Consider the following 27,723-nt stretch of genomic DNA (forward strand, 5'->3'; position numbering starts at 1 on the left):
CTCCTTTCCCTCTCAGGTCAGTTGTGGAGCTGCGCAGAAGGGACCTGGCTAGAGAGGGAGTGGAAGGCACCACTTCCCAGATTCCAGCCCATATCCTCCCCACAACCAGCCCATCAGTCCTCACAGGCCGATGTCCAGCGGAGGGGAGGGGAGGAGGCTTCTGTGGCCCTTGCACCTGTCCTCTGTTCTGCCAGCCTCCCAACGCCAGGCCTGCCTCGTGCGTGTATCTGGTTGAGGATTATGGCGTGAGGGTCACGTTTATAGACTCCAGTGTATCTGGGTCAGGTACTGGCATGTGGACAGGGCTGGCATGTGGGCAGGGCTGGCATGTGGGCAGGGCTGGCATGTGGACTCACCCGGGGCTGATTAGGAGCTGGGGGGCTGGGGATGCCCCTCATCAAATGTGCTTAGTCCCAGTTGAGACGTGATGTGGGAAATGTACCTACTGGATTTCAAAGACTTCATATAAAAAAGGCAAAATAGCTCGTATGCTTGTTATCCCAGTACTTGGGAGGCTGAGACAGGAGTATCGCAGGTTCAGGGCCAGCCTCAGCAATTTAACAAGTTTCTCTGCAACTTACTGAGACTGTTTCAAAATAAAAAAACAAAATAGGGCTGCGGTGTAGCTCAGAGGTAACCCCCCCCCCCCCATTCTATCCCCAGTACCACACACATACAAGATAACACATTATTAGTTATGTATATTGTTAAATTTTTATCTGTTTACTTTCTTAGCGCACCTACTAGAAAATTTAAAATTCTGTATGTGGCTATTATTTGTGGCTTGTGTTAAATTCCCATTGGAAAGTATTGTTCTAGGGCCTGTGGCCTTTAACTCCAGTCTGGGACAGCATAGCAAGCAAAGTACTTTTGGACACAAAGCTGTATTTTCTGGCCTCTTGGCCTCAATAAAAAGGGATTTCTCTCAGGATTCAACAAGAAAGTCACGGTGAGAGCAAGGGCACAGAGTGTGTGTGTTTGTGTAGTTATGTGCATGTAAAGATATGCATAAGTTGCCCTACTGTGAGATTAAAATGAATCAAACCTTAATTATCAACCATAAACTTTTTTCTCTCTCCTCTTTCTCCATATCTTGTTAGAGTGTATTATGGGAAAACTGTATGAGAATTAACTGCTGTAATAAAATGTTTTGATCTCGAGAGACCAAGAAAGTGCATTTACTGTTGGAATAAAACACTTGTTTAAACAAACATGTTTTTATATGCAGGGAGGTGATTTTACTGATGACTGGCTTATTACTCATTCCAAAGAGAAAAATGTGGTTCAGGGATTTTCCTCATGTGATGGTCTTTGTTTATTTAAAAAGTGACTTTGTGTCTTCTCTTGGTTCCAGTTGATAATTATCTGCCATTGTTAGTGTAAATTGAATATACTCATTGGTACCTAGAGAGGGAGAGGTCAGTAAGCGAAAAGCTGTTTTTCAGCCAGGCGTAGTGGCATATGCTTATAATCCCAGCATTTGGGAGCCTGAAACAGTAGGATCACAATTCATGGACAGCCTCAGCTACTAAGTGAGGCCCTTTGCAACTCAGTGAGTCCCTGTTTCAAAATAAAGAAGAAAAAATAGGGCAGGGGTATAGCTTAGAGGTCAAATGCCCCTGGGTTCCATCCCTGGTACTGAAAAAAAAAAAAAAAAAGTCAGATATCTCACACTACTCCATGGCGAGCAGGTGCTAAAGGTTTACTTCCAGGTGTGTGCGGGACCCAGCCAGGCGGCAGGCCGAGAGGTGGGCACTGCCCGCAAGGACACGGGCGAGGTGGACACACAGCTGTCTATGCTAAGGCAGTCATGCCACAGTCTCTGGGATTTTTTTCCGTTTCTACAAAGCCATTTGCACGCTCTCCACCTTCTAATCTCCTGTGCTACGGGATTGAACAGTGGACAGTAACCCCGGGGGCCACGTCTCTGAGGCCAGCCGGGCCGCCCTCCGGGGCTCGGCTCGTTCTGCCTGCGTTTCTAGAGCCTGCGACTTTTGCTCACAGAACAGGCTCGTTTGATCTTTCCTAGCCTTTCCCTCCAGGGCCTTTCCTACTCTAAGGGTTTTTTTTAAAGGATGAAATGAGGCCAAGGTTCCTCTTTCTCGCCCTCCTTGTCCTGTCTCCACCTAAAGCAGCCAGCAGGCTTCCTCGAAGGCCTGGCAAGAGTCCTGTTTCTCTAACTCTGTGGGGAAGGCATTTTTTAAGGTGTTGTAGTTTTTGTTGTTGTTGTTTTAATTGTCTAGATGGTTGGGGATACAATAAAAATGCCCAGCAATGCGAAATGACTGAGAATTTCAGAACATTCTCACCTTTCATGCTCACCTGGGGCAGGGAGCCGCACCGCCTGGGGGAGCGCAGTGTCCCCCCAGGGCCTCATGTGGTACCTGCAGCCAGTGCTGAGGGGAAGCCGGCCTCAGCTCCAGTCTCCAGAAGCCCTGTGTCCTTAAGCAAGGTGAGGGGTCTGCAGTGCAGTTACAGCTCTGAGACAGACCCTGTCACTCACACATGCTCCTCCCCCAGCCAGCGGGCTACTGCTGAGCCCCTTCTCTGTAGAACTTCTGGAGTCGTCCCTGCCCATCTTTAGAAAAACGTGCTTGCCGTGAGACCACTTGTTCAGACTGTCAGTCTTCATGGGCTTTTCCTGAAAGACTAATGCACAGAGTGGGTTATTTCTCAGCCTCCGTTACAGAATAAGACTCTTCAAAAAGAATTGCATATAGTAAGCACAATGTCCATTAGCCCAGGGGTATTTTTTGGTCTTTTGCAGTACTGTGGATGGAACCAAAGGGCATTCTAACTCTGAGCTACACCCCCAGCCCTATTTTTTTACTCTATTTATTTTGAAATAGGCTCTTACTGAGTTACAAAGGGCCTCACTAAGTAGCTGAGGCTGTCTGTGAACTTCGATCCTCCTGTCTCAGCCTCCTGAATGCTGGGATTACAAGCGTGTGCCACCACGGCCAGCTGTTTTTGGTCTTTTAGAAGAGGCTAACTTTCCTTTCAAAGGGTATTGCCAAACCATCCTCTATCATTAAATAAAAATGGCTCAATTAAAAGTTACTTTAGAGCCGGGCGTGGTGGCGCACGCTTGTGATCCCAGCATTCGGGAGGCCGAGACCTGGAGGATCGCGGTTCGCGGACAGCCTCAGCTACTTAGTGAGGCCTTCTGTAACTCAGTGAGACCCGGTTTCAAAATAAAGAATAAAAAATAGGGCAGGGGGTATAGCTCGGAGGTCAAATGCTCCTGGGTTCCATCCCCAGACCTGCCCCCCCAAAAAAATAAATAAATAAATAAAATAAAAAATAAAAGTTACTTTAGAAACAAATGAAAGGCCCCTCCCTGACATCCTGGAAGTTTGAAGAGCACGTTTTCCAGGTGCTCGCCAGCTACCATTTGCCGCAGCAACATGTACCATCATGACGCAGTTTGCAATGCGTGTGTGTTTGGTAGAGAAGTCTTACAGTTTTAACAGTTCTCTGGGGAAACTTATGGTGGAAAAAGGGGATAGAAGCAGCTGGAGAGGCCTGAACCAGCCGCCTTCACACCCAGGAGTCGGGGGCCGGGAGGGGGTATTTCCATTTGTGAGCTGTTTTTTTTTTGCCTAGAAAACTATATAAAAATGGACAGTCTGGAAACTCTGGGTCTTAATTTTATTTTTGATTCTAGCTGTATTAGGGTAAATACTTACTCCACTGTGGGAAAGGTCTGAATATTTTGAGAGAACAGTGTACTCGTTTTTATTTTGAAGAGGGCAGCCTTGTGTTCTGCAAACTTGAGACACTTTTGAGTGGGAGGGAGCCATAGCATAAACTGTCATCAAAGCAGACTGCTGACAAAGCAGAACGCATAGTCACCCTCATTATGAGGCGGATCGTTGGGCTATACATCCTGGAGCCGCAGCCCTGATGGCACTGAGGGAGTAGGTCTGTCAGGGTCTTACGGTCTGGAATGTCCCCCGAAAGCTAATATGTTGAAAGCATGGTCCCCAGTAGAGGAGAGTCAAGAGCCGGGTGTTCAGGAGGCGGTCGCGGGGTGGGGCGGGGCTGTGTGCATCCTCAGCCCCTCTTGTTTTCTCTGCTTCTGGCCGCCATGATGTGAGAGCGTGTCCCTGCACCGTGCCCGTCACCAGGGCTTCTGCTCAGAGCTGAACAGCTACAGGACGCTTAGACCTTGGCTCCTCTGAGTTACACTTGTCAGGCATGTCAGCAACAGAAAAGCTGGTTAAAACAAGGTCCTAGAGCTTATATTGGCAACATTTCCTATTAAAATTAGGTAAATCGAGTCCTAGGAAATGAACCTATACCAAGGTCACGACAAAATAAGAATTGGCATTATACTTTCAGAGTCTTTTAAACATATTCTGACAATTTTCTTTTTAGGGGCAGTGAGGTAAGTAGTGACTTTATTTTGTTAGGATTCACATATAATATAAGCCACTTATTTAAAATTATTTTAGAGATTATTAAATTTCTCAAATCTTAGTAATCAGTTTATTATTATAGGACTGGTCTGTCTGTCTGTCCCTGTCTTCTTCTGTCTTTCTCAGGCTCACTTCAAACTCACGATCCTCCTGCCTCAGCCTCCTGAGGAAGATGGGATTAGAGGCACACATCACTCCGCCTGACTAGTCTGGTGTTTCTTTTCTTTTCTTTTCTTTTCCTTTTCTTTTCTTTTCCTTTCTTTTCTTTTCTTTTTCTTTTTTTTTTTTTCTTTTCTTTTGTGGGTCTGAGGATGGAACCCAGGGGCATTTGACCTCGGAGCTAAACCCTCTGCCCTATTTTTTATTCTTTATTTTTAAAACAGGGTCTCACTGAGTTGCAGAGGACCTCACTAAGTAGCTGAGGCTGTCCGCGAACCGCGATCCTCCGGTCTCAGCCTCCAGAATGCTGGGATCACAAGCGTGCGCTACCACGCCCAGCTTCTAGTCTGGTATTTCTAATAAAATTCTATCCCATGAAACAGAATCATCTCCTATGAGACCTCCTCTCACAGATTACAACACCACACCATTCTGTAATAAGAAGGACTAAGCTCAACACAGACCAAATCCAAACCGTAGCAGAGAGAGAGAGAGAGAGAGAGAGAGAGAGAGAGAGAGAGTGTGTGTGTGTGTGTGTGTGTGTTTTGGAGGGAGGGTAAGGTAGAATTCACTCCATGGTCAGCCATCACTGAGACTGCCGTTGCTCCCTGAGCCACCACTGACTGTGTCGGCCTGTCTTTCATTCACTGTTTGGGTGGGGGAAGAGGTGGAAACTGTTATTTTTATTTAATTTATTTATTTTTTGGTGGTACTGGGGTTCCTGGAAGCCCTTCTACCTCCGGACTACACTCCCAGACCTATTTTTACATTTTTTAAAAAATTTTGGATACAGGGTCTCCTAAGCCAGCACGCGCGGCTGCCTTTGAACCTGTGCGATCCTCCTGTCTCTGCCTCCCAAGCGTGGGGATTACAAGCGTGCGCCACCACGCCCGGCTAGAAGCTGTTATTTAAACGGCACTCTAGAACTTACTGTGGATATAATCTATAAAATGATGACTAGTCAAAAGCTGGCAAAGCTGTTGCTTCTCCCGGCTACAGGTTCTTAGAACTGAAGTTGCAAACTTCCCCGTCAGCCCTGCGGGCCGGGGGCGGGTTGGCGCTCCCAGCCGCCTCACTCCTGCTCTGCCTCGGGAGGGTCTGGTGTGGGGTCTCTGGTGGGCAGACGTTCGGATGCGTTTGGAGTCCCTGTTGGCGCTGACCCCTGTCTGGGCTTCATGTCATGTTTGAAACACAAGTTGAGTGTTTGGGGTTGGACCTCTCTTCCGTACCCTTAAGTTTGGGCTGAGGGAAGGCCGGTCCTGCCCTACTCTTGGCGCGTTGGAGGTTGCAAACTGATTTTCTGGCATTTGGCATTCACTAAACCCCAGCACACTTCAGTGGCATCTTCCCCATCCATTTTCAAAACCACGTGTGTTTTCAAGCAATGTCGTCCACGTGGATCTCACTCTTCCGAATATTAGAGGAGCAGAGCGATGGAACCTTTGATTCCTGTAACAATAATTATATTATTGTATGATGGTATGCAGTGTTGGGTAGTATATGGTATCATACTGTATGCCATATACATTATACTAGGCTGAACCGTAGGAACTTACTGTTATTGGGCTGCTTCTTATTACAGACATTTTAATTTTGTGTGCCCCAATCTAATATTGTACACACACATATACACATACCCCTAGGGTAACACAATTCTCAAAAAGAAACTGGCTTATAGTTCAACGAAAAGATGCTGTTTTGTTAACTAACCCTGTCCAAGGAAAGGGAAACTTCTTTTTATTCTCTTTGGCCAAAGATGGAGGTGTGGTTGTCCTGTCCTCTCCGCCTTGGCTGGAGTCTGAGCTGGACCCATGATTGCCTCATCCCCTACTGTAAGCAGAGAGCTGCACGCCTTTGCCCTTCCTCCAGGGAGCTGGTCTCCCTGGTGTGTATTTTTGGGTAACTTTCTGCTACTGTGTATCTCCATTACCCATGGATTTGCCCACATCTCCCCCTGCCCTGTTCTATTTTCTTTTCTGAAGTGCTGGGAATCAAACCCAGGGCCTCACTCACGCTAGGCAAGTGCTCAGCCGCTAACCTGTTTTCTAAAACCACTCCAGAGAGAATTCTTCCTGCTCGTGCAGGCGTAAAGGTGTGTCCTAGGCTGTAGTCTTATTGGATGACTCCTTAAAATATGACATCAGCGGAATCAGCCCCTAACATCTCCCGTCGGCTGGGGGGGCTGGGACGTTTCCAGAAAAAGAGTGCTGTAGAATATCTCATTATGATATCTAGTAGTCTTGGGGTGGTGTCCACGGTTGCCAGAGCGTGGAGACTGTGTACGGAGTCGTTTCTCCAGGTGAGAAGCTGCTGGGGCCGAGAGGCGAGCAGGGATAGATATTTTATTTGTGGTTCATGAGAAAATAGTTATGAAGCTGTGTTCTTTAGTCACTCTCTGACGTCGAAGGGTTAAACTAGTTAAAGTTTCTGTTGGTTCTGGTTCTGTGGGTCCGTCTCCGGCCAGTCCAGCGCTGTTGGGTCTGGTTCTGTGGGTCTGTCTCCGGCCGGTCCAGCGCTGTTGGGTCTGGTTCTGTGGGTCCGTCTCCGGCCGGTCCAGCGCTGTTGGTTCTGGTTCTGTGGGTCCGTCTCTGGCCGGTCCAGCGCTGTTGGGTCTGTTTCTGTGGGTCTGTCTCTGGCCGGTCCAGCGCTGTTGGGTCTGGTTCTGTGGGTCCGTCTCTGGCCGGTCCAGCGCTGTTGGGTCTGGTTCTGTGGGTCCGTCTCCGGCCGGTCCAGCGCTGTTGGTTCTGGTTCTGTGGGTCCGTCTCTGGCCGGTCCAGCGCTGTTGGGTCTGTTTCTGTGGGTCTGTCTCTGGCCGGTCCAGCGCTGTTGGGTCTGGTTCTGTGGGTCCGTCTCTGGCCGGTCCAGCGCTGTTGGGTCTGGTTCTGTGGGTCCGTCTCCGGCCGGTCCAGCGCTGTTGGGTCTGGTTCTGTGGGTCCGTCTCTGGCCGGTCCAGCGCTGTTGGGTCTAGTTCTGTCAGCACAAATTCTCTAATCTGACCTGGCAGATGCTCTGGTTGCTTTTAAGTAAGAAGCCACCGTATATGAGGAAGCCAGAGAGAAACCAGAAAGAGAAGGGGACTTGATGATAATAATAAGGAGCGTGGCCTTAAAATAGTGGAAAGAGATGGGGGAGGGAGAAGGGGAGGAGAAAAACAGGCCAAGTAATACTATGTCCACGTACAAGGGGATCACTGACAACCTTCCTAGCATGGACGGGGAGGGAAGGGGGTAGTGGGGTGGTGGGGACCACACCATGAGACACTGTGTGCTATAGGATGCGTCACTTTCAATCTCACTAGGATGTATACTCAGGCTGCATCGATACAGCACTAGTTTTTTTTTAATGGCGCCGGAGACTGGTTTAGGAGCTCTCCAAGGTGCCTTGGCTTGGCTCGCCCTGAGAGCCCAACCCCAGTCATGCTGCGTACACGTGATTCCTCTGTCTCCGAGTGACGTCGGTCAGTGTCGTCTTCCTGCACCAGCTTTTCCAGAGTCTCCAGACTTTAATTGTGCTTCAGCAGGTGTCTAACAGAAAGGCTTGCACGACTGTCAGCATTTCTTCCAGCCCGCACGCACAGTCTGTGCCTTAGAATTCGGATGGGTCAGCTGGGCATAGTGACGCACACTTGTAATCCTAGTACTCAGGAGACTGAGACAGGAGGATTGCACATTCATGGCCAGCCTCAGCAACATAAGGAGACCCTATTTATTTATTTATTTATTTATTTTGGTGGTACTGGGGTTCCTGGAAACCCTTCTACCTTCGGGCTACACTCCCAGACCTATTTTTATATTTTTATTTAGAAACAGGGTCTCTTAAGCCAGCGAGGCTGGCTTCGAACCTGCGTGATCCTCCTGTCTCCCCCTCCCAAGTGCCGGTATTACAAGCGTGTAATAAAAATAAAATAAATAAAAATAAAATAGGGCTGGGGATAGAGCTCAGAGGTAAAAAGCCCCTGGGTTCAGTCCCCACCACCATAAATAAAAACAAAGAAATAAAGAAGACTTAAAGAATGCACACCTTCCAAGGTGGCTGGAGGCAGATGCGATGCGATACGGGACCCGCCTTGCGCTCTCCTCTGGTCATCCAGGCGGATGGGCACCGCGGTGGCTCCGGACGACTGGCGTCTGTGGCCAGCCGCCCGTGATGGCGTGGCCGTGGGACAGGAGGTCGGTGTCTTCACTGGCTTGAGGTCCTCACAGGCCCAGGGTGTACGCGGGTTATCACAGGTGGAGTGGGAAGGCTGCTGGCACAGACACTGCACTACTGATTGAACCTGAAATGTCGGCATTCACCTTGACAGCCTGACCTTCCTCGTGACAGTGGAGGCATTTTCTTCTCATGCTTTGTCAGGCTCATTCCTCATCTGTTTGTCCAGAAAAGTTCCCGATCTGACTTAATAATTGAAAGTCATGCGATTTATTTGCCGGCCTCTGGGCCCCACATTGACATGAATTCTCATCACGAAACTACAATGTACAGGTGGTCTAAGCACCGTGCGCTCAGCACAGGTGGGGCCGGGGGTCACCAGGGGAGGAGTTTTTCTTCCTGGGATGCTGACACAGTTCAGCCCGTTACACACCCGTGTGAATGGCAGCCACTGTCTCCAAAATGAGATGCACAGAAAGGAACTAAAGATCCCAGATTTCTGAGGTGAAGCCTGGCTGGAATGACCGGGAATTCTGCTTGTTGTTGGGAAGTTGAGCTCCATAGGGAAAGTGGGTTCTTTGGCCACACTGGGACTCATTCCCCAAGGCTTTGCTACCAGCTTCTAACATTACTTTCCCTCTCTCGGGGGAACGGGGACCCGCCCTGCTGCTCTCCTCCGGTGCCTCTCAAGGCCCTTTGCTCTTCCCTTTCTCCTGGAGGGAGGCGGGCCGAGGTCTTGTCCTAAGCTGCTAACTATTCTTAGGGACAGAAGGGACACTCCTCGCCTGAGCTGGGAGAGCTGTCGGCCTTGCTGGCTGGGAGCCTGTGAGGATGGCGTGGACTCCTTGGTGCTGGACCTGTGGCCAGGGTGGGGGTGAGCAGAGCGGCAGTCACCCTTCAGACGTGCTGTGGCCAGGTGCAGAGGCAGGAGCCAGGACCCAGTCGCTGTTCCTGTAGGCCTGGCCAGAGCCTGTGGGTGGACACAGAACTTTTTGTTGTTGTTAGTGGTGGTATTGGGGATGGAACCCAGGGGCATTCTATCTCCAAGCTCCACCCCCAGCCCTATTTTTTATTCTTTATTTTGAAACAGAGTCTCACTGAATTGCAAAGGGCCTCACTGAGTAGCCGAGGCTGTCCGCGAACTGCGATCCTCCTATTTCAGCCTCCCGAATGCTGGGATGGCAAGCGTGCGCCACCACGCCCGGGTTCTGGTTCTAGTTTGATTACCGTTAACCACTTATTGTCCTCAGCAACACCTCAAATGGCACATCAGTTTTGTACAGATGTCTCATAATTTATTCAAAGAATCCTCTTTTTATGGGTGTTTAGATTGCTCCATGGTTTTTCCTAAAACCATGTAAAATCCAATGTGTAAAGACCAATGTGGTAAATATCTTTCTGCAGGTGTCTTTGTCCTGAGTAGCCAGTTATTTTCCCCAAGATTAACACCAAGGGAGGGGTCAGGCTGTGGGATCCTGACGTGCGTGTTCTTGGTGCTTTGAAATGTGCAATGCCAAACTTGTCCCCAGGGTCCTAGTTTTCAGTCCCCAGCCCCAACATAGATGCCCCTTTCCGCAAACTTTCAAAGTGAGTTTGTAATTATTTAATCCTTTTCAATTTGATGGATCCTAAGTAATAAATCATTGTTTATGTATATATCAATTTATTATCGAACTTGAGATCTCTTCCCCTTCTCATAAGCTTCTTAGGTATTTGCATTTTCCCATATTTTAAAAGTTTTGTGTGAATTTGGATCTCAGATCTTAGATCCAAATAGGGTTGATTACTTTCTTATTTACATTTTTTATTTTTTCCTTTAAGAATGAAGGACACGGTGGCGCATAGCTATAATCCCAATACTTGGGAGGCTGAGACAGGAGGCTCACGGGTTCACGCACAGCCTCAGCAACATAGCAAGACTTTCAGCAACCTAACGGGATCTTGTTTCAAAAATAAAAAATAAGCCAGCTTGGTGGCGCACGCTTGTAAATCCCCACGCTTGGGAGGTGGAGACAGGAGGATCGCGCAGGTTCAAAGCCAGCCTCGCTGGCTTAAAAGACTTTGTTTCCAAATAAAAAAAAAAATTTATAAAATAGGTCTGGGAGTGTAACCCGGAGGGAGAAGAGTTTCCAGGAACCTCAGTACCACCAAAAATAAAAAATAAAAAAGGGGCTGGGGCATAGCTCATTCTACCTCTGAGTTACACCCCCAGCTCTATTTTTATTCTTTATTTTGGAACAGGGTCTCACTAAATTGCGGAGGGCCTCACTAAGTACCAGAGGCTGGCTGCGCACCGCGATCCTCCTATCTCAGTCTCCCAAGTACAGGGATGACAAGCGTGCCCACCACGCCTGGCTTGACTGTCCTTATTTTTGCCACCTGTGCGTGCCAGCAGTCGCTCTTTCCTTCAGTCAATGTGTAGCTGGCCAGTGTTTTCATGTGTCCCGGCTCTAGCCCCATGGAAGGAAAGGCCCCGGTGGGGTCTCTTCTTAGCTTGCCCCGGGTGGGGCCTCTTGTTGCCTGTGGAATGTCCTGGGACGTATTTGCTTGTCTCTTTCCCCACATCTGCTCGGATGCCTCTTTTCACGGTTCCTGTCTTATAGACGAGTGGACTCCTCGTGTTGAATTTCCATGTTTCTCTTCTTTTCACTTACTGAAAAGTGCCTTTTCCTCTGAAGATCAGAAGAATCACATGAAATTGTACTTTTGAGTCATTATTTTGTTTTCTGTAGCACTGGATCTATTAATTATATCTACTGTACACATTATTTTCTTACATCAATTTAAAATTCTTTATCAAAGTAATTATGGGCATATTTAACACTCGTGCTACCTGAAGGTTTATGCTAACAACCTTTGCCTCTTCTTTTCACCCCTGACCTCCTGCCACAAGTAACCATCTTTGACATATTTCAAACCGTTTCTTTGGATACTTTCTTCTCTATCCCTAAGAAAAAAAATTTTTTTTTTACTATTTCTTGATTTTTAAAAATTTGATGCTAATTTTTTCATGCTATTGTAGATGAAGACTTAGCACTGTCACCCGCCCCAGCCACCTTTCTTTACTGTCTCATTCTTTTTCATTCAAATGCTGGGCCATATTCCTAGCATCCTGACTATCACTGTCAGCCACCACAGAGCCAAGTTGTACCCTGAGATTTTTGTCGTTTCTGTTCAGCCTTTTACTTTTCTCAGAATGTTTACTTGTCTCTCTTTTCTTCTTGTGATCCGGTTGAAAGTGGTTTGTGTACTTGTCCCTGTCCTGGGCCTCTGGTTCCCAGGGTGAGGGTGCAGGAGGCACCTCTGGAGGCTCCTGTGTGGACCTCACCTCTCGTCTCGTCTCGTCTCGTCTCGTCTCGTCTCGTCTCCTCTCCTCTCCTCTCCTCTTCTCTCCTCTCCTCTCCTCTCCTCTCCTCTCCTCTTCTCTCTTCTTCTCTTCCTTCCCTTCCCTTCCCTTCTCTTCCCTTCCCTTCCCTTCCCTTCTCTTCTCTTCTCTTCTCTTCTCTTCTCTTCTCTTCTCTCTCTCTCTCTCTCTCTCTCTCTCTCTCTCTCTTCTCTCTCTCTCTCTCTCTCTCTTCTCTCTCTCTCTCTCTCTCTCTCTCTCTCTCTCTCTCTCTCTCTCTCTCTCCTCTCCTCTCCTCTCCTCTCTCCTCTTCCCTCCCTCCCTCTCGCTCCTTCCTGGGCTGCCCACCTTCCCTCCAGGTTACACCCACTGCCATTCAGTCTCACGTCTGTCTCTGTTCTGGTTTACAGTTATTTGTACAATGATTCTTCATTATTCCAGATCTTCTGGCTCTTGGCATTTGTATAGCATATAGACCAAGTAGGGGAGAGAAAAGCTTCCCTCTCCTTTTCTTAAGATTCTTGTAAATTGAAGAAACATTTTGAATCACTTAAAGAACACTGTTAATTTAAAATGCTCATGAACTGTTTTCTGCTCCCAATTATCCTCCAGCATACCCGAGCTGAAGTTGTTCAAGTGTTTCCTTAAACTCTGTCCCATGTTCCAGCAGCGTGCTTACTGACCAGACCCATGACAACAGCGTGTGGAAGTTGACTGAAGTCTAAAGTAGATGTCAACCAAATAGTGCTTTCGGACTTTTGCCTTCAAAAAGTCTGTTGCCAGCCAAGCGTGGTGGCGCACGCAGGATTGTGGCCAGCCTCCACTACTCAGTGAGGATCTCCACAACTTTGTAAGACCTTGTTTCAAAATAAAGAATAAAAAATAGGGCTGGGGGTGTAGCTTAGAGATAGAATGGCCCTGAGTTCAATCCCCAGTACTGCAAAAACAAAAACAAAAATACCCAAAACAGTCTGTTGCCTACAAATCAGTCTTTTTTTTCTTTTTGCAATCTTGCTGAAAGTGTGCACAGGTTGGGGGTGGGGGCTGCAGAAGGAGGCAGCGGCTGGCCTCTCACGTCACGCACACATCGCACTTCTCCTCCATAAGTGGAGGAATGGTTACCCCCTCCCTCTACTCTTGGAATTTTATGATTAGCTCATTGAAGGAAAACCCCAGGCCCCAGGTGTGTTGAGAAGAGGGCAGATTTTGCACTGGAAATGTGAGAAATACAGTCCACACCTTGTTCCTAGCAGGGTTAGAGAATGGAGCGCCACGTAATAAAAGAATCCAGGCATCTCCAATATATGCATGTGGATGTGGACTCCCAGGTTTCAAAGATTAGTCCATATACTAAAAGTGTCGCCAGGTGGTACTCACGTGTGTGCACGTGCCCTTTCGGGCTGCTCGGTGCCTTCCAGGAGGGGCCGCAGTCTAGAATGTCCCCTGTGGCCATCCCGAGTCCAGACGTGTAAATCGGTGTAGGATCTAATCAGTAGAGGCAGAGGTAACAAGGAGTACATGAACAGTGATCACACTAAGATTTGGTCTGCTGCAAAGCATCTGAGATGCCTGTGCTTTGGGCCCCAGAGTGAAAGGCAGAGGGAGTTTATGTTTGGGAGGTCTCCAGGAAGGAGCAGAGTCTGCAAGGGTGTGCGGATGCTCCCTGGGCAGGCGCCCTCTATGGGATGGCGTGAGACCCATCTTCCAGGAGAGCCTTCTAGAAGTGTCGGCCTCAGCTCCCTGCCACTTCCAGCTGCTCTGCACCATGCGGTGACAGATGGTTTCTCAGGCAGGGAAGAGGGGAAAGGTGCCACGGGAGGCTGGCAGGCCAGTTTTCCATGGAAGTGGCAGGTGACCTCTGGGCCAGGGGCCACAGGGGCTGGCAAAGCATCTGTTGCAGGGTACTAACTCAGGGCTTGAGAGCAGCTGCACCAGAAGAGAGAGACCCCAACCCTCCTGTGTCCCACTGGGGCCTGAAACCAGCCAGCTCTGGGGCTGGAGGCTGGGCTGTTCCAGTGTATTTCTGTACACCAAGGACTCAGCCAAAGGAGACCCAGCTAATAAGAATCATGGCGGCCACTGAAGCGCCCCCTCCTCATTTTTGCATGTCTAAGAGGGTTTTTGTAAACAGTGGGGAATTAGAAAATAAAACTAGCTTGCATGACTTCAGATGGGCGCAGATGCCTTTCTGCTTGACTTTTTTTTTAATTCCCACAAAAACCTCAAGCGGAGTTAATAATGTATGAAAATTAGGTACCATGTGTGCTCTGTGCTTCCTAATGCTTTTGTTAAGCAGCCGGTTGACTTAAAAATAACACAATGCGACAATTGGCATAATGGCCGTTCCTGCGGTGAGTGTGTGTGGAAACGCTGTCTTTAATGTCCCGTCAGGTTTTCCATTACACAAGGACATTTTCTAGAAAAGCCTTCAGAATCATCACATCATATAAAATTCTACCAGGCTGCAGTTTGATAAAACGAATCATCCAAATATAAATTCTAATTGTTCCTCCCCCAAATTTGGCATAACCAACTAGAGACCTCCTGTGGGAGTAGGTTTCTGCAGGCCTGTTAAAATACCACAGGACACGGGGACTTGTCTGCCTGGATTCCTCCCCGGCCTTTGCTGATGGATTCGCCTTTTCTTCCTTTCCCTTCCCACCCTATGTCCTCTGGGGTAAGAAGGTCACAAGCCCAGGGGGATCACGACCCCCGACTGGAGGCAGAAATGAATCTGCATGAAGTGGACCCAGCTCACTAGACTCGCTGGGGTGGGGGGTCCTCCACCAGAGGTCGTGAGCAGCTTTCTGTCACTCCTAAGTAATCCCCCTGAAGCTGTCTCAGCCCATCACCAAGGGCAGTGGGCACCTCCTGTTGACCTGCCAGTTCTTTCTGAGCTATACTGTATGTATGATAGTAGAAATTTGCCGGCCAGAAGTTTCCATGATTCAACAGAGCAAACTGAGGCCCAGTGAAATTCAGTATTTTAGCTTTCCCCCAAGGAGGCCTATTACTGATCAAATATTCTGCATTCCACAGCATGCTTTACTTATATATTGCCTTAAAATGATTAATTATTCAATAAGACAAACATTTAATGTTGGCGGTCTGTCTTCCTCTCTAGGGTTTGGGAGTGATCACACATCGCAGCTTAAATGACTTGACAAAGTTGTGGTATTATTAACCGGTAGTAGAGATTGATGGACTCTTAGGAAAGACCGTGACCACCGTGGAGAGAAATTTCTAGTGCTGTTGCAGTGAGTTAAAGGGCTGACTGCCCCAGGCCTTTTGTCCTGTGGCTGCCACTCACATCCTTACTTCTAGGGGACCCAGCAGGACATGTCCTCCCCCCTCCACATCCTGACTGAGCAGCACCACAGGTGTGGCCAGCGCCTCAGAGAATGATACCTGGCGGCATTTTTAGAAGTGCTTGTAGAGGAGACCTTCGCTGTTTATGACTTAGGCCATGGGCTTTCTTGGAATCTCTGCAAGGGGCTGGTTGGAACGGAGCTTGACCATCTATACTGTGTCTATAAAAATCATAGTAACTGACTTCATGGGGCCCAAATTTCTCTTTTGCTATTTTCTTCACTCTCTAATTAGATTTTTGCACATATGCAGGACAGAACAGTCTGGCAGGAAATAACTAGTATTAAAATAATTCAAAAATAATTCATTGCCCCGTAAGAACGGGGTGCGCTTTGCTGTGCTGGATCTTGGAAGAAGTCCTCAGAGCCCCGTGCAGCTGAGCGACAGCTCCAGAAGGAGCCGTTCTGCCGGAGCTGGGCCAGCAGCCCCGCCCGAGACCTGGCACTCTTCCCAGCCTGACCCGGCCTGAATGTGGCCTTGGACGGGCGCTCTCCACGGACCACACTGTACTCAAAACCAATCTGGGAATAATAACGTCTGCTCTTGACTTCTCGCAGTCCTAGGGAGGAGAGTTGGCTGTTAGAACCTCTGGTCATCACTTCCCAAGTGCGAAGGTGGACTTTGAGGAGCTGAGGTTAAAACTACGAGTTCCGTGCCTGAGCCCTCTGAGGGCGGGGACCTCTTCTTGTGAGCTGTGTGTTCAGAGAAGAGAAGGGCCGGTTTGTGTGGGGCTCACCACCAGAATGCACTATAGGACGTCAGTAAGAAGTTATAATTTCCCCCCATTGCTCCCCTAAGTCATGTTGGAAGCACGTTGAAGACCCCATCACCAACTCAGTCCAAGAGTGATCCGACCCCCGCAGACTGCTGGGCACCTGTGTTGTTCTGAAACAGTTCACAAAAAAGACATTGGTTTTCCTTTGTCCTTCCTCCTCCCTCCCTCCCTTCCTTCCTTCCTTCCTACCTTCCTTCCTTCCTTCCTTCCTTCCTCTCTTCTCGATTCTCTTTCCTTCCTTCCCTTTCTTCCCCTCTATGGACCTCCTTCCTTCCTTTCTTCTTTTTATGGTACTTGGGATAGAACCCAGGGATATTCTACCCCTGAGATACATCTTCAGCCCTATTTTGGTTTCTAGTTTGAAACAGAGTTTTACTAAATTGCAGACACCCTCCTGAGGCTACTGAGGCTGGTCTTTTTTTTTTTTTTTTTCAGTACCAGAAGCATTCTACCTCCAAGCTACACCCCCAGCCTATTTTTTATTCTTTATTTGGAAACAGGGTTGCACTAAGTTGCACAGGGCCTCACTAAGTAGCTGAGGCTGGCTGCGAACTTGCAATCCTCCTGACTCAGCCTCCCAAGCACTGGGATTACAAGTGTGCTCCATCACGCCGGCCTTCGAGGCTGGTCGTTCTTGAACCTGCAATCTTCCTGTCTCAGCCTCCTACGTACTGGAAGTACAGGCATGAACCACCATACCTGGCCAAGAAACTGTTTTTCTAGAACCCTTTAAAGCTGAATCTAGTGCTTAGTGGTCTGGTAGGTGGGAGTGTCCCCGACGCAGCTCCTTTCTGCCGGCTCCATTTGCACCTGTCCCACCTGGGTGGGTGTTAGTAGTTGCATGGCTCAGACCTTGTCTGATCTTCCGGAGCCAGTGGAATCTTTGGGGGCCCAGAGCTGATGATATGTAAAGGGCCGAGTGCCTCAGTTTACCCCAGGCACGCTCTGTGGCTCGTTCTCAGCCACGAAGCCTGGAGCTGCTCATTCATTACAAGTTTTCTGGCATCGGCACACCGGGCTGCCATCCGTCAGTGTGAAGGGATCAGGCTTTAACGGTGCTTCAGGTGGTGTTAGGCGTGTGAAGCACACGCCAGGCAGTCGGGGCTGCCTGCTTCCTTGGTGCATCCTCAAAGCTGTGACCCAGACACCTGGCATGCAGGTCACTAGGAGCAAGATTCACTTGCTTATGGGTCTGGAGATTTAAGTGGTGAGTGTGTGTGTGTGTGTGTGTGTACATATATATGTATATGCCAGCTGCCAAGCAGGAGCCAAGGCTGCTGGTCCTCAGGGTATGATGGTGAGGGACAGAGAGAAGAGGGAGCTTGTGTCAGCTCCTGGCAGCAGGGGAGAGAGGAGCTGGAAGCTGCAGCAGCCTGCCCTGGCCACACCCCCAGGACCCTCCCTCAGCAAGCAAGTCCCGCCTCCAACATGGCTGTCTCCAGCCTCTGAGGTCTGGGGATATATTAAATCCAAACTCTATTAAGATGGTGACAAACCAGACTGATAAAATAGAATTACCTCTACAATATTAAACAAGACCACAAAATTAGATAATAATCACTGTTTTAGTTTGAATGCTTTGGGATTCTAAAATATGGGAAAATAGATAATACAGAAATAAAAAGATTATTGAATATATACATGGTTGAAATAAATTAATAACTAAAATTTAAGTGTCTAGAAGCAAAAATAAACTGAACTTAAAAACAATTCAAACTGTAACATTGGACATCGCCGGCCCTTTGCAAATTGCAGCCTCACCATGCCCTGGGCAATTCATAAAAAATCAGGCAGAGTCTCGACTTCAGAGGCCTACCCCGAGGCTTTATGTTTTTCAGAAGCCCTGAGAGCAGGTCCCTCATCTGCTAAGTGCCCACGTGTGTGCCCACTGTTGGGGGGTTCTGGGGCTCCCCAGGCACAGGGGAAGAGCTCTGTAATCATGCTGCTGATAAGCCAAACCCAAGCCAGCCTTCTGTCTGAGGCTCCCTCTTGGTTTGCTCTTCCAGCAAAACAGTCCTCTTCCATTTCTTCACTCATCCATCGAGTGCATGGATTCCCAAAGTTGGTGATACCCCGGGGCGTCCAGAACAATGTCCCGGGCTGGGTACCCTCGGGTGCAGCTGGGGGTGTGAGTGGAAGAAAGGAGTCCGTGGAAGCCCCTAACCCTAATCCCCAGGAGGGCGCTGAGTCATCTTCTGAAAGGGTGGGTGCCCAGGCCACCTTGGTTGTCTTAGTGAACGGGGAGCCCACTCCCTGTGCCTGCACCCCGCCGCGGTATTGCCTCGCTGGGCCTGTGATGATCCCACGGTGCTCCCCAGCCCACCTGCCCTCCGCCCCTCCCTGCTTTCCTGGCTTGGCTGCCCTGGCCTGGCCCTGGTCTCCAGCCTCTCCCTGTGTGGCCTGTGACTTTGGGCCTTTCATCTTGCCTGCCCTTTGTTGATCAGACATGCTGCCCCCTGCTGCCTGGCAGGGAGGGGTGTCTAGAGGCCCAGGCTCCTCCACACATGCCGCTCAAGGCCTGGCTGCTGGTAAGCAGTGGTGGCCAGTTACTTTTGTGGGGGCAGTCAGCTCCCTGCAGAGGCAGGGCTCTGCTGTGTCCCTGATGCGTAGACTTGATCCTGGCTGGCATGTGACTGGTGCTGTGTGAATGTTAGATGAAGTTAATAGCTGGGCACAGTGGTCCACGCCTTTAATCCCAGTACTTGGGACGGGTGTGGCGGGTTTGAAGCCAGCCTCAGCCACATAGGGAGGCCCTCAGCAACATAGGGAGACCCTATTTCAAAATAAAAATTCAAGCAGGGCTGCAGGGGAGGGTTGTGGCTTGGAGGTAGAGTGCCCCTGGGTACAATCCCCAGTACCAGTAAATACTGATTTGATTAAAGGAGGGCTGTCAGGTGGCTATCTGAAAAGGATGTGGGTTTGGTGCTCAGAGGCCTTGGGTGTGGTCAACTCAGCCACCTCTTCCCCTTCAGTTCAGTGGGCGTGTGATGCCCTAAGCCTACATTAGCATGGCTTCCCCCTCCAGGAAGGCCTGTGCCTCTAGCTTGGCCTGCCTGTGCTTCCATGGATGCTCCCATGGACCCCTGGGTGCCCCTCCTCATTCTGAGAGCCACGCCATTCCAGAGCTCCGCATCCTTCCCCGAGAGTGGCCAGGAGAGGAGGCGGACATCGACTCTGTGCTCCTCTCCCCGTAGCCCTCCTTGCTCCTGCCGGCTGTGGTTCGTGTACATGCCCTGTGCCAGGAGGGTCAGCAGGAGGCAGGGGCCTGGAGGGCGACCGCAGCGGACAGCGGCCTCTCTGTGCAGCACTGATCACTGTGCAGCTGTTCCCGGAGCTTTGCGAGCACAGAGGATTGCGTAGTAGAAGTGCCAGGGGTTCCTCGAGCAGGTGACCTCTGTCCACCCCATGGATAGTATACGTGTCCAGGTAATGCCTGAAAGGAAGGTGTGATGGCCACAGGGAGGCTGGGCACCTCCGTGTAGCCGCAGTCTCCACCCCGCCCTACTGCCTTATTCTTAGGTGCTGTCCTCATTTTGTCTCTTCGCCTGGCCCCTCAGTGCGTCAGGGTGGCGGAGCCTGGGGTAGCGCACCGGTCCATGCATGTTCAACTAGCTTGGAAATTCTGGCGAAAGGGAAACCTTCCCTGGCAGGTCTAATCCTGCATTGGGCAGCTGGACCTGGACGTTCCAGGCCCCCTTTCTTGATCGCTGCTTCCCTGAGCTCCACACCAGAGGTGCAGGCTGACTCAGGGCACGGTGCGTCTGTGCCCAGCGCTGCCTAGGGAAGGCCGGACTTCTCTCTAAGGCACTAAAGCCAGCATTCTCAACAGTGTCTCTCTTGTGATATGAACACTCTCATCAGTAGACCAAAGAGAAGCAAAAAAATAAAAAATTTAAAAAAGCCCAAAGCCGCCGTTTCAGTGTCCACAGATGATGTGTTCTCAGGCCCGTGTGGTTTATATTAGTGGTTTATAATCTCTGTGACATGCATCACCTGTTAATTTGAAAGCTGTGGGCATTCTATGTGAACCCATACACAGTACTGATTTCTTTTCTCTTTCTTCCTTTCTCATTTGTTTTCTTAAAAAAAAAAAGAGTACAGCTGCTTCCTTGCCTTAAGATGCAATCCCATCATCTGACCGCGCTGGAGTCCCAGGTTTCTGAGAAGGGCTTCAGTTCTTAGTTTGGTTCTCAGTGTCCTCACAGAGAACTTTACTCGGTGGCCTGGAGCTCTGTGGGGCTGGATTAAGACAGAAAAGATGGAGAATCAGCATTACATCCCTGGTGGAAACGCCAGCTCCCCTGTTCTAAGACTTACCATGTGAATTAAGAGCCTGCTTCGTCTTGGGGGGACGGGGAAGGCAGAAGTTCTAATCCCCGTGTTAGCATTTGTGTGGTGCGGCCAGAGCCGTGTCAGGCGGGTGCTGCTTGGAGGTGAGAGCGCTAAGGAGTAGGGCCTGGACAGCAAGCAGGGTCGCACCAGGCATGGTGTGCGGCCAAGCAGTGGCGGGGTGGGGGGGGGAGACTCATTTGCTTTTTTTTTTTTTTTAAATATACTTTTATGGGTCCATTGTAGTCTCACATCATAACAAAGTTCAGAGAGACAAGGACATCCATGCACCGGGCGTTCAGTGAGCAGCCCTGCCCCTCCCCACAGGTGAGACGGAGATTGGCCTCAGCGATTCCACATGCACAGAAGTCAGTGGAAGCGACTCCTTCACGACTTCTCCCTCCCCGGCCCCACCCCTCATTTGCTTTTGCCACCTGTGATAGTCACATATTTTATATTTTATCTCTAACAAAGTCACATATTTTATATTTTATCTCTAACAAAGTCACAAATTTTATATTTTATCTCTAACAAGGAGGGACAAAACCGAACGGGCATCTTACTGTTTAAAACAAAAATTGTACTCTCCCGGCCTATAGGAACACATTCACGATTTTTTACATAGATATGTGTTGTAACAAATGTACAGACACTAAGTAAGCTGCTGGCTGCAGAAAGTAGCTGATCATAGTTCCCTGCAGAACACAGACTCCCAGATTTTTAGATGTCATGAACCAGGAACACAGAAAGTAAGAAGAAATTGGGGAATCCAGTGTGCATTGAAGCTTCATACTTGCAAAATTATTATCTTTAAAATTATAGTAAAATAGCCGGGCGTGGTGGCACACGCTTGTAATCCCTGCGCTTGGGAGGCGGAGACAGGAGGATCGCACAGGTTCGAAGCCAGCCGTGCTGGTGTAAGAGACCCTGTTTCCAAATAAAAAAAGTATAAAAAAATAGGTCTGGGAGTGTAGCCCGGAAGTAGAAGGGCTTCCAGGAACCCCAGTACCACCAAAAAAAAAAAAAAAAAAAAAAAAATTATAGTACAATAACTCATGTTAAACCATGTAGTGTTAGGTATACTCACATTGTACAATCCAAGGTTATTTTGCAAGAATGAGGACAAGACAGAGGGACCCCACTGACTTCATCTTTTCATAAAGGAAAGAGGATTTCAGTATGAAAAGAGAAATAAAAGGCATTCTTAGGAGCAGGAAGTTCCTTCCTGACATGTGGCAGAATAGTACGGAGAAAATATTATGGAAAATAATACTATAAAAATATAGCAAGAAGCCCTGTGTAGCTATTTTCCAGCATTTAAAGAAAATGTGGATACTCGCCATCTTTCCTCCAGCACATTTGTACTTAAAGGGCCTGCAGGTGAACTGTTCATCAGGCCTCGCGAGAAAGAGCTTGTGCCAGAATGAAGCCAGAGGCGCCACTAAGCTCGGGAGTTTAGAAGGTGACGCTCACCACAGCGGTCCTGGTTGGCGCAGGAAGCGGCGTGGTGAGAGGCATCCTCACAGGAGCATCTTATTTTATTTTATTTTATTTTATGGTACCAGGGGTGGAACCCAGGGGCTTTCTACCTCCGGGCTATACTCCCAGACCCATTTTATATTTTATTTGGAAACAGGGTCTCACTAAGTTGCTGAGAGCCTCACTAAGTAGCCGAGGCTGGCTTCGAACCCGTGCGATCCTCCTGTCTCAGGCTCCCAAGAGCGGGGATTACAAGCGTGCGCCACCACGCCGGCACGTCTTCTCGTTTTGATCCAGGTGTTCCATGCAAGTAGATCCTGGGCCTCCCTGGTCAGGAGCCCAGCTCCAGAGCTGGTTTTTATAATACAGAAGTAAAATTGGACCGAGCTGAAGCCAGTGTACATCCCGTCCACCACATTCCCGTTTCTCTCTCTCCTCTCGAGTTAACTCATAGGCTGAAATCTCCAGTCTACACTGCGCTGCGAGAGCTCATTAGCAACGTACAGTGTTGTTCTCTGTAGATGAATCCTACTGGATACAGCCTTCTGAAGTTTAGCTTCTCTTTATACAGCCCGGTCAAGTCTTTAAAGACCTGTTTTGATATTGCTTTATTGCAGTGTGACTATACTCCGCGTCATATTTATCTGTCTTCCTGCTGATGGGCATTTGGTTTGGATCTAGTTTTGCAAGTACAGACAGCACCACAGTGCACATTCTTAGGTGCCTCCGGGTGCACAAGAATGGAGCGCTATCCATGGACGGGAGTTATCTGGGGCTGAGTCCCTGGTCAAAGGTGAAGTGAACCCAATTAGCACAGCTTTAATTCAATGGGAGTGGGAGGTGGGGAAGATAACATTTATATAAGCCAATCACCAGTAGATTTAGTTTTCTGGACCAAACTGAGAGCTGCTGATGTTTCATCTGTGTAAGGTTTAGCCCAGAAACAATCTGGAAAGTTGTGTAAAGGGATTCATTTTTTTAATATTTGGGTGTGGGACAAGGACCAGAAGGCCGAGCAAGGCCGGCCCTTCATTAAGTTTCCTTCTTTTCTTGCAATGGGGAAAATGTTTGCAGAGTCGTCTGGGCAGCAGATGGAACTGGGTGTTACCATCCCTTGGGCTTCGTTAGAGATGCCTTTTTTTGGTCCAAGAAAACCCCATGGACCAAAACTTGGCCAGTCTTCTCAAGCGAGCTTCTCTGCGGGCCTTTCTGGAGAGGCCAAGCTGCTGCTTGTGGTGGGATCTGATCTCAGTTTCTTTGCACCATCTGGTCTGCAGTTTCTTTGACCTGGTTGGGGAGGTATCCAGGGAACAATGGGCCCAGGCTCCGCTGGGGTTAACTGTCAGAAGTGTGTCCCTGGCTGGCTGGTAGGAAGTCAGAGGAGGCCCTGTGCCCAGCAGCCACCATGTGACCACCAGGCGCCTGCTAGGAGCCCTCCGGCTCAATCAGTCAGCCTTTAGCCTCAGGTCAAACAGTAGGCTGACGAGCAGAATGGCACACATCCGCCATCCCAGTACCTGAGAAGCTGAGATGGGAGGGCCACAGGTCGGAGGCCAAAGGGCCGGCTATCGGCTATCGTTTGGAGGTAGAGTGCTCCGGGCTCAGTCCTCAGTTCCGCACAGATAGGAAAGATCAAACTGGCAACTCTAATGTTGACCAGTGTGCTTCATGTACCTTCTTTCACAGCCTTCTTGTCATCCTCAGCAGCAGCGGAGTGTAAGACAGTGAGTGGGGAGCCGACTGGATGACAAGGAGCTGGAGAGCCGTGCAGGAGAGCCGTGGCCGGCCCTGCCATGCACGAAGCTCTCCTAAGCTCCCTAGGCCACAGGCTGAGCAGGAGCACGGGGCGGCCCAAGAGGACCAGCCTGCTGGGCTGCGTGACTGGTGTGTGCGTACCCTCATCTGACCAGGGCCAAGCAGCAGGCAGCAGGCCAAGGTTTCTCCGTGATTTCCACCTGGGATGCATTGGGTGTCTAAGTCCATGTTCCATGTTCATATTTGTTAAATATATTTTGTTTTTTTTTTTTTTTTGATCAGCTGTCAAAGCTTGAGAAACAGCAGCAGAGGAAAGAAAAGACCAGAGCCAAGGGCCCGTCTGAATCAAGCAAAGAACGCAGCACTCCCCGGAAAGAAGACCGCAGCGCCAGCAGCGGGGCGGAGGGCGACGTGTCCTCAGAGCGGGAGCCCTAGGGCGGAGAGGAGAGCTCAGGTAGGGCTTGTACCTGTGGCCCCAGGGGAACAAAGAGCTCAGGTGGGGCAGGTGCCAGCCCCAGGGCAGGAGAGGAGAGTCAGCCTGCCCTCGCTTCCCAGGCGAGGGCCACTGGATGAGACTCGCAGGGGCATGCAGGGCCAGTGAGATTTGAGAAGAGGCTGGGCCAGCCAGGGAGGAGCTCCAGCCCCTGAGCACTTAAGAAACCAAACCTCCAATTGCCCTCCTCCCCTTGGTGGTGGTGCCAGCCCCAGCGCAGAGCTATACCAGCCACCTGATAACAGGAGACCCAGAGCTCTGTGGGCACCAAGGTGAAGTGGAGCGTCCGTGTGCTCAGGGTTTCCCTGGCTACTACTCAAGGATGGTGCTGGCAAGTGAGTTTTGATTAGCTTATGAAAACACAGAAGCCATGTTTTTTTTGTACTGTCTTATGTGGCACAGTCTGGGTTTTAAAGTAAGCACACAAGGACAGCCCTTAATTTATGGACAGCTTAACATAGTCATCCACTTACAGTTATTCAAACCAGAGGTAGCATTAATAGAGCTGCTTATAGGGTATATTATGAACATCAGTATCCATGGACATCAGTATCCAGGAACATCAGTAACCATGAATATCAGTAAACATGGACAACATTATCTATGAACATCAATAACCATGAAAATCAGTATTCATGAACATCAGAAACCATGAACATCAGTAACTATGAACATCACTATCTATGTACATTATTATCTATGAACATCAGTAACTATGAACTTAAGTATCCATGAACATCACTATCCATGAACATCAGTAACCATGAACATCACTATCCATGAACATTATTATCCATGAACATCAGTAACCATGAACATCACTATCCATGAACATCATTATCCATGAACATCAGTAACCATGAACTTCAGTATCCATGAACATGAGTATCTTGCAGCCACTGGACAGCTGGGGGATTATCTTGCTATTTATGTGTCTGGCGCTGACTTCTGGCATGGAAGGGTCCTTCTGAGCTTGCCAGCTGACTTCTCTGAGATACCCACAGACAGCTGAGGAGCAGGAAGAGGAAGGTGTACTCCTAAATCTGAGAACTTAGCCACATTCCTGTATTTGAAAACCCTAAAGGGACCAGGGCCAAATGACAGCTGGCCCTCCAATTAAACACTTGCAGTATGCGTGTGTGTGTGTGTGTGTGTGTGTATGTGCGCGCACATGCAATATTAAGCTACCTGAGAAAGCTGAATTAAGAAGTGAAGATTGGGGGTGACCTCCATGGAGAACAGCAGCCCCTCTCCAGGAAGGGAGCAGCCACACAGGCCCCAAGGAGAGCAGCTGTGAGTTCCCAGGGCATCCGCGGGGAAGGGAAGGAGAAGGAAGTGGAATGAGAAATGGCATGATCTCGGGCATATTTGCTCTTTGAAAATGAGTCAAAATCCTTCACGGTTCAGAGAACGTTCCCAGGGGGTCGACATTTCTCTCTCACGTTGCAAGCATTCCTTCTTATTTTATCAAATGGACACAAAAACTGCTAAAATTAACTTTTGGCTTTGTCCTTCGCCTCACTGCCTCAGACTCGTCATCTTGCTGGGAGGATTCAAGGCGCTGGGCGAATGCTCACTGAAAGAACGTGGGTTTTGCTTTTGATCATGGGTTTAAGTGCCACCTCATTTGAGTATTTACTTCGCCCCCGTGACTAGGGAGTGAGTGAAGTTTGCTCCTGACCAGCACAACGGTTCTGTCCTCAAATGTCAACATACTTGAAACCAAACAAAGGACATGTTTCAGGAGGTGGCATCTGTTTGCTTTTTCAATGTGATCTTTGTCTGAATTGTAAGATGCATCCTGGCTGAGCACATTTCTTCCTAATGAGCCGGGACGGTGGAGGGTGTGTGTGTGTGTGTGTGTGTGTGTGTGTGTGTGTGTGTTCTGTGAAAGGGCACTTGATCACTTCGCACTGTTTTCCTTGTGTATGGTAAGAGCTCTCATTCCCAGAGCTTTTCTTTGCTTTCCTGTGTCAACATTCAGGCCACTTTCTCAGGCCCATGTGATATTTCATGGTGAAGTGATTTTTTTTTCTTCTTAAAAAATGCACCTGGCAGCCGGGCATGGTGGCGCATGCTTGTAACCCCAGTATTTAGGAGGCTGAGACAGGAGGATCATGGTTCTCGGACAGTCTCAGCTACTTAGTGAGGCCCTTTGCAACTCAGTGAGACCCTGTTTCAAAACAGAATAAAAAAAAATAGGGCTGGGAGTGTAGCTCATAGGTAGAATGCCTCTGGGTTCTATCCCCAGTACTGCAAAAAAAAAAAAAAAAATGCAGCTGGCTCTGGTGGCACATGCCTGCAATCCTAGTACTTGGTAGGCTGAAACAGGAGGATTGCAGTTTTGAGGTCAGCCTCAGCAACTTAATGAGACCCTAAAATAAAATAGCCAGGCGTGGCAGTGCACACCTATAATCCCAGCACTGAGGAGACTGAGATAGGAGGATTGCAGGTTCAAAGGCAGCCTCAGCAACTTAGTGAGGCTGTCAGCAATTTAATAAGACTCTATTTCAAAATAAAAAATGAAATAGGACTGTGAGTGCTGGGAGTGTAGCTCAGAGATGGAATGCCCCTGGGCTCCATATCTAGTAACACACACACACACACACACACACACACACACACACACACACACACACACAGCCCCAGTGTATGATATACATTTATTCTTAGATTAGATTGCTTCCAAATAAAACTATACACCTGACCTATAGGCACAGTTATAGCAACACCACATTCCCAGCTCCTCCCCCAACCCGTGACTTTGCTGACATTGATTTACTTTCCATATTCTGTAATCATTGTCACTCTTATTACTTTAAGTGGTTGTTTTAAAGATGAGTTAAAATTAAGGACTGGGTATGGTGGCACATGCCTGTAATCCCAGTACTTGGGAGGCTGAGACAGGAGGATTGAAGGTTCAAGGCCAATCTCTGGGATATAGCAAGACCTCAGCAAATGAGTAAGACACTCTCTCTCTCTCTCTCTCTCTCTCTCTCTCTCCCTCCCTCCCTCCCTCCCTCCCTTCCTCCTTCTCTCGCTTCCTTTTTTCCTTTTTTTTTCTTCTTCTTTTGGCAGTACTTGGGATTGAATCCAAGGGCATTCTACGTCTCAGCCACCCCCCAGCCTTTTTTGTTTTGATACAGGGTCTTTCCAGGTTTTCTAGAGTCTTGTTCATTGCTAAGGTTGGTCGTGAACCTGTGATCCTCCTGTTTCAGCCTCCTAAGTACTGGGATTATGGGTGTGCACCACCACATTCAGCTAGAGGCCCTGTTTCGACCTGGGATTGAACCTGAAGCTGCACGCGGGCCAGCTGGGAGTGGGCAGATTTGAGTCCCAGTGCTTGAAGAGGCAGCTGAGGAGAGCCTTGCTGCTGGCCCTGGAATGGCCTCTCTGAAGAGGTTCCTCCCACCCCAACATCTCTTTTTATACCTTCATTGATGCATTAGAG

At 49.0% G+C, this 27,723-nt stretch overlaps 1 protein-coding gene across 1 annotated transcript in view; it reads left to right on the forward strand.

The window, feature by feature from the left end:
* DTD1 (D-aminoacyl-tRNA deacylase 1) overlaps positions 1 to 24,214 on the forward strand; it is a gene marked incomplete at both ends in the record, with an annotated part of 107,918 nt that extends 83,704 nt beyond the window's left edge. Inside the window, one exon of the mRNA XM_080716572.1 lies at positions 24,062 to 24,214. Within this exon, the coding sequence (XP_080572698.1) occupies positions 24,062 to 24,214 (153 nt within the window). The remainder of the gene's footprint in view (positions 1 to 24,061) is intronic.
* Positions 24,215 to 27,723: the final 3,509 nt, after the last annotated feature.

This window comes from Muscardinus avellanarius, assembly GCF_963383645.1.
Source record: "Muscardinus avellanarius genome assembly, chromosome: 19".
Classification (NCBI taxonomy): Eukaryota; Metazoa; Chordata; class Mammalia; order Rodentia; family Gliridae; genus Muscardinus; species Muscardinus avellanarius.